The 12,253-nt window shown below is 35.7% G+C and overlaps 1 protein-coding gene across 1 annotated transcript in view; it reads right to left on the reverse strand.

Moving 5' to 3' along the window:
* LOC134230319 (Fanconi anemia group A protein-like) overlaps positions 1 to 12,253 on the reverse strand; it is a 146,177-nt gene that overhangs the window by 82,895 nt on the left and 51,029 nt on the right. The window contains exons 19-24 of the mRNA XM_062712088.1: positions 10,250 to 10,380; positions 9,820 to 9,981; positions 9,497 to 9,693; positions 9,173 to 9,257; positions 5,349 to 5,456; positions 4,670 to 4,743 (exon numbers count right to left, since the gene is read on the reverse strand). Of these exons, the coding sequence (XP_062568072.1) occupies positions 4,670 to 4,743; positions 5,349 to 5,456; positions 9,173 to 9,257; positions 9,497 to 9,693; positions 9,820 to 9,981; positions 10,250 to 10,380 (757 nt within the window). The remainder of the gene's footprint in view (positions 1 to 4,669; positions 4,744 to 5,348; positions 5,457 to 9,172; positions 9,258 to 9,496; positions 9,694 to 9,819; positions 9,982 to 10,249; positions 10,381 to 12,253) is intronic.

Raw genomic sequence — 12,253 nt, forward strand, 5'->3', positions numbered from 1 at the left:
GTTATGCTTTGTGTTATATACTTGAGGATTTTCACAATGGTAAATCTGTATACCAAATTTAATCAGTATGTACAACCTCTGCAAAGAAAATGAATGCAAACTGTTTGTGGACAGCAAAGCAATATGCCCTCCTTTCTTCAAAGATGAGGGGGGGGGGATAAAAATTTTTCCTTAACCCAGAGATGCTATGTGTCAAGTTAGGTTGAAAATGGTCTACTGGTTCTCAAAAAGAAGTACAGTCAATTCTCGAATTATCGCCATTCGATTCATCGCCATTTTCGCAATACCGCCATGATTTCCCCAGAACGTTTTTCCTGCTATATAAAATTCTCTTTATAACGCCAAATTCGCATACCGCCATCCGCCACCCTGTTTTCATAACAAACGTCCATTTTTAAGTGTCAATTATCTCGATAATACCGCCACAGGTGCGTGTGGTCAGTGAAGCGCGGCTAATTGGTTGTGACGCTATCCCTGTTGTAAAGCATGTAAAGGCAGACAAGGTACATGCAATTAAGTAATTAAACAAGAATTAATAAACAATAATTTTAACATGACCTGTTATAATAATTTTGATTTCTGTTAATTAAAAATCATTTAGTCACGGCTTCGCCACGAAAGCGGTAGTTGTTAAAGTAAGCCGATAACGATATTATTTTGATGATCTCTGCCTTAAACGATGCTAAGTTTGCTAAAAAAAATAATTATACAGTATAACTTGTGAACGTTTCATTATCGATGATGCCATAAACAGTGAATTTATGGAAGAATTCATTTTACGTACTATCTGCAATATATCACGACGATCGACCCAGCATTTTTTGTTCACAGACGTGCAGATTTACAAGCATATGTACACATGTACTTGTCTTTATTTCATAACTGCACATTTTGTTTTAGCGAAATTATACATAAAAAAAATTACTTGAAGTATTTTTAAATTCAGAAATATAATTTTATATACATGTTCATGTAATAATAAGAATAGAAACTTTAAATGGTATTTCTAAGAACGGTAACTCTACTTCTTGTTTCCTAAAAATGGGAAAATCAATTCATCGCCAAATTCCTTATACCGCCATGATTTCTAAATTACAAAAGGTGGCGGTTTATCGAGAATTAAGTGTAAAATGTGAAAAAAAAACAAGAGGCCCAGGGGCCACATCGCTCACCTGAGCTATTGGCTAGGAAAAAGCACAGATCAGATCAGAACTGAAAAGTTTACTGGCGGGGGGGGGGGGGGGTGTCTTACCCTCCCTACCCCAAAGGGCCATGATTTGAACAAGTTCAAATATTCAATACATGAGAATGCTTACATGTCAATATGACTGAACATAGCTTCTCTGTTTTTAGGATTTTTCCTTTATTTTTCTATGTAAAACTTTGATCGACCTTTGTGGCCCCACTCTATCCCTGAGGGTTATGATTTGAACAAACTAAAATCTGCACTAAGGAGGATAATTCCATATAAATATCACTCATCATGGCTTTGAAGTACTTGAGAAGAATTAAGGTTTAAAAAGACTTCCCTTTATATTCCTACATGTATGTAAAACTTCAGCCATTGTGGCCCCGCTCTAGCCCCAGAATCTACACTCCCTGAGGATGATTCCACATGAGTTTCATCTTTCCTGGCCCAGTGGTTCTTGGGATGAAGATTTATAAAGATTTTTCTGATATATTCCTATGTAAAACTTTGATCGGCCATTGTGGCCCCACCCTACCCCCAGGGGTCATAATTTGAACAGACTTAAATCTGTACTACCTGAGGATGATTCCACCTGAGTTTCATCTTTCCTGGCCCAGTGGTTCTTGAGGAGAAGATATTTTTAAAATGCCATTAATTTTTTACTAATTCATCATTATCTCCCCTTGGAAGAGGGCGTGGCCCTTCATTTGAACAAACTTGAATCTCCTTTACCCATGGACACTTTGTAGCAAGTTTGGTTGAAATTGGCCCAGGGTTCTTGAGAAGAAGATCAAAATGAAAGTTTATGACAACAATGACAGACAACGGACAAATTTTGATCAGAAAAGCTCACTTGAGCCTTCGGCTCAGGGCAGCTAAAAACATATGGACAGAAGCGTTTGTACAGGTGAGCTAAGAAATGAAGACATTCTGACAGATATTAACACCCTGTAAAGGTGTTAACCATGTTCTTTTGAAAAAGCACCTTAGCGATTTTACAGACATTTACTGCTAATATAATCGTGCAGACATAATAACACTTTTAGCACGAAGTATTTAAAAAAGCCAGACAGAATTAATAACAAATTAACACAGCTTAGAAATCAAATATCAAATGGGATTGGTGACCATGGTGCAATTTTTATATAGGTCTTAGATTTAAACCACTCTTACCCAAAAGTAAATGCACACGAATCTAAAGTTTTTTTCATTTTTTTAAATGAATATCCTTTTATATGTTTTTAATTCATGTATCGCATTGAAATCAAGATAAGGTTTTTCTATAAATGAAAACATAGTTGTGTAGAATAGGTCTAATTCATTCTTTCGTTGTGTATAAAAACATGTGATTTTCCATACACATTAAAACAACAGGCCCTTTGGCCACATCGCTCACCTGAACACTAAGGCTAGGAAAAAGTAGAATTTGGTTTATTAAGAAGATTATTAAGAAGATTTTTCAAGAATTTTTCTATATATTTCTATGTAAAACTTTGGTCGGCCATTTTGGCCCCGCCCTACCCCCAGGGGTCATGATTTGAACAAACTTGAACCTACACTACCTGAGGATGTTTCCCCATAAGTTTCATCTTTCCTGGCACAGTGGTTCTTGAGAAGAAGATTTTTAATATATGCCACCAAATTTTCATTAATTCCCAATTATCTCCCCTTGAATGAGGGTGTGGCCCTTCATTTGAACAAACTTGAATTCCCTTCACCCAAGGATGCTTTGTGTCAAGTTTGGTTGAAATTGGCCCAGCGGTTCTTGAGAAGAAGTCGAAAATGTGAAAAGTTTACAGACAGACAGACAGACAGACGGACAGACAGTTAGACAGACAGATGGACGCCGGACAAAATGTGACCAGAAAAGCTCACTTGAGCCTTCAGCTCAGGTGAGCTAAAAAAAATAAACATTGGTAATTAAAGAATAGAAAGCTCACTTGGACAAGTTTTATCTATTTAGTTAGGCAAATGTCACACTATATTTCTTTTCTACGTAGTGGGCATTTTGAGATCAATGTCCATCCAAGTTTGATTTTTTAGGACTTATGGTTACTTGGGAATGGGCCTGCTTCAAAAACTTGAATCTATTCATTTATCAAGAACAAGAGATGTTTGTAAAACACTTATGCCCCCCTCTCCCCAAGTTGGAATTTTTCCAAGTCCAAGGGGCAAATCTCTGTCAAAAATGGCACGATTGTACCCAAAACACAATTTGACCTAGATATTCATCTGATAAATCTGTATACTAAATTTCATCTCAGCATGTGCAACGGTTGTAAAAAAAAATGAACGGAAACTGCAAATAATTGGAATTTTTCTAAGTCCAAGGGGCATAACTCTGTCAAAAATGGTGCAATCATACCTAAAACCGAACTTGACCTAGATATTAAATTGATATATCTGTATACAAAATTTCATTTCAGTATGTGCAACGGTTGCAAAGAAAATGAACGGAAACTGCAAATAATTGAAATTTTTCTAAGTCCAAGGGGCATAACTCTGTCAAAAATGGCGCGATCATACCCAAAACAGAACTTGACCTAAATATTCAAGTGATATATCTGTATACCAAATTTCATTTCAGTATGTGCAACGGTTGCGAAGAAAATGAACGGAAACTAAGTGGACCGACAGACAGCAGCAAAGCAATATGCCCTCCCTTCTTCGAAGGGGGGCATAAATATGTCAGTCAGTTCAAACATTTGGAGCAAGTCTGTAAATTTCATTCCTAAGGTTCATTATTCTTGTAAGTTTAATCATAACAGGCCAAAAATTACTGAGCTAGTCCAGAAACATTACCCTTGTCACTCATCAGGAAAATGTATGTCCCACTCAGCATCCAAAGCAAGTCTGGAAGTGTCCATCCCTACATCATCCAAGCCCATTGGCTGAGTATGGCTATATTCACTCATCTTGAAAATGAAGGCCAGATTCAGCATCCATAGCAGATTGGGTAGAATCAATCCCAATATACATCATTATCCATGCATGTTTGATTTTGGTAGGTTTTCTAGATACTTGATAACAGACCTGCTCAAAAAACTTTAACCTGGTTCACTTTATATCTGGAAAATGTAGTTCAGATCCAGCATCTGAAGCAAGTCTGGTAGTGTGCATCCCTATGCATCATCCACACAAGTCTGGAAGTATGCATCCCTACGTATCATCCACGCAAGTTTGGTCAAGTACGGTCTATATTTACTAAGGAATAGACCCGATCCTAAAACAAGGCTAAATCCATTACAAATGCTGGGGTATAGCATATAAGCTCATCTCAACTTTGTCAAGGTGAGGTACAAAAATAATGGACAGGTTTAGGTCTTCAGCATGTTTATCAATTTTTCAGATGTAAAAATGTAGATCAAGATTTATAAATGTTATGCTTTGTTTTATATACTTGAGGATTTTCAAAAAAAAAGACATCAAGGAACGGTTTAACACTGTCTTGAGAGAATTAATTTTAAGGACAAATACTACCAATCTCCATAGGATAATTCATCCTCTGGGACAGTAACTTCCATTTCCAGATGTACCCAGCTTCTAAAGGAAAGCTACAAAGATTTAATGTATAAATTTTATACAATTTTAATGTTAAGTACATGTATATAAGAATATATAATATATATTACCAAGGTTAATTCAGTTTATTCTTTCTCAACCCCCAAACAGTTTATAAAACTAGAGGTACTGTGAGCTGTGAGCTCACTAAATGATACCCCCGCCTCCCATATGAATATAATGGCAGTGACCTTGTTTTGCTATGGGAAATCCAATATATTTGTTAGATAAAAAATTAAAATAGGAGGTGCACAATGGTATAAAAGGAGTTGCAGATAAAAGATGGGTTCCAACTCAGGTTACTTTTTGATCAGACACAATTTCAGGTTTCCCATAGCATTTCATCTGACACTTATTTTGGGTCAGCCAAAGCTAAATACATGGACTTTACCATAATAACCATGTGGTAGGCAGGGTGTATCATTTTGTGAGCTCATTCACAGTACCTCTAGTTTTTATTTTTTGTTTATTTTTTTTTATTTGGTTAACTTTGCTTTAGAACTCTACATGAGTAAAATACAAGTGAACAAAAGGAAAACTTTCCATGAATGGAAAAATATAAATTAACATATTACTGCATAAAAGAAATTTTAAAAACCTTTTCTCTATATAAAGCAGCTTTTATTTCCTCTGATAGATGCGAGATGCCATCAACACTTTGGTCTCCATGATGGAAATAGTTGACGTGGTGATACAAAAACTGAAACTTGAAAATAATACTCTACATTCACCAATGGGCTCTTTCAAGGGTATACCTGAGTGCATAACCTGCACAATGTACTTATATGATATTGGTATTAATATTATTAATATGAAGTGAAACCTTGTTATTTATTTAGATACCAAAAGACAAGAAACTTGTATATGTATATACCAGAGACAGTTTTATTTTATTCAGATATTTGGTCATTTTAATATATTTACATCCACTGAATATTTTCTCCTTTATTTCTTAAGAAAACATATTGCGTTAATCACTGCATGAACTACAGTCGGCATGTCGCCTGTACAGATTTCTTGATCAGTGGCTGTTCCATCAATGAAACGTATAAAGACGTTCGCATCATTAATACATTAATTAATCTTTTTAATCCTACTTTAAATGATTATTAAACAGATATAAATATAAACAATACAACAGGCTGAAGGGTCTTATAGGTCACTTGGGTATTGTGTTACAACTTTCAAACAATTAAATTTGGTTTGTGTTTTAAACCAGAGACCATGAAATTTATAATTCACAATTTTGAAAGAGGCTTCATTGCTTATCATAATTATTAACTTAGCATGCTTACTCTATTTACTTAATACCCAGAGGTAGATCAGAGTAACAAAGAGAAAATGCACTTCCACTTTATACCCACTTGTGCACCTCATCCCAAAGGAACCACTGACCCAGGGGCCACATATTTCAAAAATTTGCAAATTTTATCATAAAATGGTTGATTAATACCGAAGAGCAGATTTCAAAGCGTTAATTTATTTTCAGACTATGTAACCCCCTTCTGACCCAGGGGGAATAAAAAACCACTTTGCTAGATGCACCTTTCTTTATCATAAATATATATACTTGGATCATTGGCATAAAAACCAGAAACAAAGAAAAATATTTTCAAAAAATTAATGTATTTTTACTATATAATCAATAGAGCCCCTCCCTAACACCAAAACCCCTAACCCTGGGGCCATAAAATTCACAATTTTGGAAGAGGCACTCTTGCTCATTATAACTATGTACTTAGTTAGTTTATTTAATACTCAGCAGCAGAGAAGATTTTCAAAGAATAATGCATTTTCACTATATAATCATTATAGAGCCCTGCCCTAACACCAGAACCCCTGACCCTGGGGCCATAACCATACATGCCAACTTTTGAAAATTCTCATGGGGGATTTTGCGCGTGACGACAATTTTCAAAGCTTTAAATTCGCGACATTTTGACGTGAAAATAAATGATTATGAAATACTTTTTTTTTTAAATTATAATATTGATAGCACTTATTATTAATTAATACAGCACAAATAAAACAATACAAATTAAAGTTTTATTTTTCCAAATTTAAATATCTTTGCTACTAGTTGTTACTCTGTTCTATCAGTTTACATTTTGTTTCTGGTATGTACCCTTAAAATCAAGTGTCACTTTATTCCCTAAAAGTAAGTATATAGACAGTGCATGATTAATTTTATCTCACACACAAAACAATTTGGAGAAATAGGCCTAATTAAATCATGATTTTTTTAACACAAGCCCCACCCCCACCCATCCCAAAGAAAAATTAAAATTGTAAAAGACTACATCATGAACATGATGAACTTTTGCAGTCTTGGTAATGCCATATGGGTCTCTGGTATTTCCTTGACATATATGTTACAATGAAATACAATGTACAGTACGAGTATGATCTATGGGAGAATGGGGGGGGGGGAGAAATTCAATGTACCTAACATGAGAGTATTATTTAATCTAAATTATTTTCAAAATTTTTTTAAATTGACAAATTATACAATATTTTTATTATTAGCAGTTAAAATCAGCAGCTATATATGCTTTGAAATTTTCTACTTTCGTTTTCAAAAAAACGATCTTTTTGGATTCCAATTTTATTGTTTGATTGTCATTTTATTGACTTTAATTTTTGTTTTTAATAAAATGACTACTAATTAAGCCCTTTATCTATGTGTTTCACTTCGCATACCCCTTCAAACTGAAAAAGATTAGTCCCCTAACTGCTCCAGGCTATAAGCTACCTGTACCTGGACAGCAGCCTGTGCGTTCAAGCGAGAAGTGATTTCCTGTGGCTAATTAACTCTGCATGCTATGTAAACAATGAGACTTGTCTGTGTGCATTGAATAAACAACTCTGATATTCTTATCCCGATTGACAAAATTCGGCGGTAGGGAAACTGAAAATCTGAATTTTTTCAAATCGGGAAATTGGGGCAATTTTTCTCTCCCGATCGGGAAGGCGAGATGAAAGGGTAAAATCGGGAGAATCCCGCCTAAATCGGGAAAGTTGGCATGTATGCATAACATTCACAATTTTAGAAGAGGCACTCTTGCTCATTATAACTATGTACTTAGTTAGTTTATTTAATACTCAGAAGCAGAGAAGAAGATTTTCAAAGAATAATGCATTTCCACTATATAATCATTATAGAGCCCTGCCCTAACACCAGAATCCCTGACCCTGGGGCCATAACATTCACAATTTTAGAAGAGGCACTCTTGCTCATCATAACGATGTGCATAGTTAGTTTATTTAATATCCAGAAGCAGAGAAGAAGATTTTCAAAGAATTAATGCATTTTCACTATATGATCAATAGAGCCGCACCCTAACACCAGAACCTCTAACCCTGGGGCCATAAAATTCACAATCTTAGAAGAGGCACTCTTGCTTATCATAGCTATGTAGTTAGTTAGTTTATTTAATACTCAGAAGCAGAGAAGAAGATTTTCAAAGAATAAATGCATTTTCACTATATAATCAATAGAGCCCCGCCCTAACACCAGAACCCCTGACCCTGGGGCCATAAAATTCACAAATCTGGAAGAGGCACTCTTGCTCATCATAACGATGTGCTTAGTTAGTTCATTTAATACCCAGAAGCAGAGAAGAAGATTTTCAAAGAATAAATGCATTTTCACTATATAATCAATAGAGCCCCGCCCTAACACCAGAACCCCTGACCCTGGGGCCATAAAATTCAAAAATCTGGAAGAGGCACTCTTTCTCATCATAACTATGTACTTAGTTAGTTTATCTAATACCCAGGAGCAGAGAAGAAGCTTTTCAAAGAAATAATGCATTTCCACTATATAATCTATTGTCCCCGCCCTAGCACTAGAACTCCTGACCCTGGGGCCTTGAATTTCACAATTTTGGTAGAGGACTCAATGCTCATTACATTCATGCCAACAGTTTGCCTGCTTGATGTCCAGGAGTAAAGAAGAAGATTTTTTAAGATTGCAATAATTTTAGCGGTTTTGGCCCCATCCCTCAGGCCCCAGGGGGGCGGGTACCATAAAAATCACAATTTTGTTCCCCTTCATCCATTGATGATGTATACCAAATTTGGTTGAAATTGGTTCAGTGGTTTCAGAGAAGAAGCTGAAAATGTTCAGATGTTAACACACGACATACGACGGACGAAAAAGGATAGCAATAGGTCACTTGAGTTACTCAGGTGACCTAAAAATGTCTTTCTTTGTTTGTTATCACTGGAATAAACGGTCGCAGTTATTGCAGAAAAAATTTACATTACTCGCGGGTTATGTATTTTTTCTGCAACAGCTGCTTCCATTAATTCCAGTAATAACAAACAAAGAAAGCATTTTATTGTTTAAATTTTCATGCAGACAATTTGAATGAGAGAAAACATTTTTAAGTAATTCTGTTTGGTTAAACACACAGATACCTTGTTTAAGAAAGTGTCTGTCAGGAACTCTTTGATGACAATGCCATTCATACTTGACAAACTGCTGACATATTCCAGCATTATTCTGTAAAAGAAATCATGCATGTAATACAATTTATATTTCATTTCACATTAAGTGACCAAAGTTATCAGTCACACCTGTGTCACAGGGTTAATTTTTGCATAAGTTGGCAGAAGTATATAATATCTTACAAATTCCTTAACAAATTGTATAAATCTAAACAACATGAATAAATCTAAACAACATGAATTACAATCTCTTCAACAATTGTAGGATATAGCCTCTGTTTAGGTCTGTTTCACCTCAATGAAAACTTCCTCCACTTGCTTGTAGTTACTGGCAGCTCCTGCAAAATTAAGTTCACAAAGTTCCCATGCAGTGTCCGGCAGCTATTCTGGCATGTTACTATTTCTATTTCAAGAGATTCCAGGTAAATGTGATGTAGATATGCGAGAAGAAAGCCAAGGGTCTTGATGTGATGAAATTCCAACTCAAAGCCCTAAAAAAGACATACCAGGGTACTATAATTTAAAAAAAAAAAAAAAAAAACTCATGAATTCTACATTTACAGAAAATGTGGTTGAAATTGAATGGTTCAGCAGTTAGATCTCTAATAATAATTTACCTGTTCCATCACAAGTTTCCAAATTCTTATAAGCAGTGCAGAGTGCAATTCTTTTACTTCCTTCAGAAGAGTAAAGAAATCCTGTGGCCATGATACAGTATCTGTTTTGCTGTTAACTGTCTGACAAGCTGATGCTAAAAACTCCAGAATTTGATCCACTGCCTAAGGAATCCAAAAGTAGCAAGTCTTTGTACATACACAGTTTGGATAAATCATCAGAGAAAACGAGTATTTCACATCTATTTTGATGTAACAAATCAATTAAACATACATACAAATTATGTGTCCTGATAAACAGAGCATATTTTTGTGTACCGGTATAAACATTTTAAAATGAAGCACACAAATACACTGCACAACAAAGATTTCTTTGTATTTTTTCGTGGGAATTTACGACTCTTTGATAAATAAACCATTTCATTTTATATACCTTTATATATGGTATAGAGATGTCTGCTGCATCCATGTTGAGGAAGAGACAGGCATGATTACATTCACTATTGTCCTCAGAGTTCAAACAAGATAATAACTTCTCCCTCACTAATGAACACTGTTCAATCACTGCAACAAAATAAAACAAACATCTTCAATGCACAGTGCAGCTAATAACTTTTCTCTCATTTAGTAAAGTAATTATTAACTTCCTACTCACTTAAATGAACATATTGCTAACTCACAAAATAAATTTTCTCAGGGTTTTGGAAAGGTAATAACTTCTTCCTAAGTTAAACATAAATGGAACCTTGGAGTGCAATACTGTGGAATCATTAATGTCCGTGGGGGACCGATGCTCGTGGACTTCGTGGGTCACCCTTATCCACGAATTTACATCTCCATGAACATTTATTTTCTAAATATATTTATGTATTGAATCTTTTGTATATATGAGTTACCCACAAAATTAAGACCCTACGAACCAACAAAATTTTGCTTACCCACAAACATTGACCCCCACGAATTAAAATGATTCATAGTATGTAACAAATTCAATTACTTTCAAGCTTTGCAATAATCATGGTCAGAATACTGTAACCAGAAAGGAAAAATGTGATGGACCATGACAGGTTTTATACCTGGGCCCATTGAATCTCCAGTCAGCCAGTTGCTCTATCAATTGAGTTTTCTAGCCACCAGATTTTGAGCCCTTTTGACTGCCAATATGTATCAACCTCTACACCCTATCATAACCTACTCCTGTTGCTGGGATTTTCCCACATCGTTTTATGACCTACTCCTATTGTGTGGATTTTCTTGTATAGTTTTATGACCTACTCCTATTGCTGGGATTTTCCTGTAAGGCTTTATGACCTTTATGACCTACTCCTATTGCTGGGATTTTCCTGTATAGTATTATGACCTACTCCTACTTCTATTACTGGGATTTTCCTGTATGGCTTTATGACCTACACTGTACTTCTAATGCTGGGATTTTCCTGTATGGCTTTATGACCTACTCCTATTGCTGGGATTTTCCTGTATGGCTTTATGACCTTTATGACCTACTCCTATTGCTGGGATTTTCCTGTATGGCTTTATGACCTTTATGACCTACTCCTATTGCTGGGATTTTCCTATATGGCTTTATAACCTACTCCTATTACTGGGATTTTCCTGTAAGGCTTTATGACCTACTTCTATTGCTGGGATTTTCCTGTAAGGCTTTATGACCTACTTCAATTGCTGGGATTTTCCTGTAAGGCTTTATGACCTACTCCTATTGGTGGGATTTTCCTGTAAGGCTTTATGACCTACTTCTATTGCTGGGATTTTCCTGTATGGCTTTATGACCCACTCCTATTGCTGGGATTTTCCTGTATGGCTTTATGACCTTTATGACCTACTACTATTGCTGGGGTTTTCCTGTATGGCTTTATGACCTTTATGACCTACTCCTATTGCTGGGGTTTTCCTGTATGGCTTTATGACCTACTCCTATTACTGGGATTTTCCTGTAAGGCTTTATGACCTACTTCTATTGCTGGGATTTTCCTGTAAGGCTTTATGACCTACTTCTATTGCTGGGATTTTCCTGTAAGGCTTTATGACCTACTTCTATTGCTGGGATTTTCCTGTATGGCTTTATGACCTACTCCTATTGCTGGGATTTTCCTGTATGGCTTTATGACCTTTATGACCTACTCCTATTGCTGGGGTTTTCCTGTATGGCTTTATGACCTTTATGACCTACTCCTATTGCTGGGATTTTCCTGTATGGCTTTATGACCTACTCCTATTGCTGGGGTTTTCCTGTATGGCTTTATGAACTACTCCTATTACTGGGATTTTCCTGTAAGGCTTTATGACCTACTTCTATTGCTGGGATTTTCCTGTAAGGCTTTATGACCTACTTCAATTGCTGGGATTTTCCTGTATGGCTTTATGACCTACTTCTATTGCTGGGATTTTCCTGTAAGACTTTATGCCCTACTTCTTT

This window comes from Saccostrea cucullata, unplaced genomic scaffold (assembly GCF_032062105.1).
Source record: "Saccostrea cucullata isolate Sc308-1 unplaced genomic scaffold, CSIRO_AGI_Scuc_v1 ctg2080, whole genome shotgun sequence".
Taxonomy (NCBI): Eukaryota; Metazoa; Mollusca; class Bivalvia; order Ostreida; family Ostreidae; genus Saccostrea; species Saccostrea cuccullata.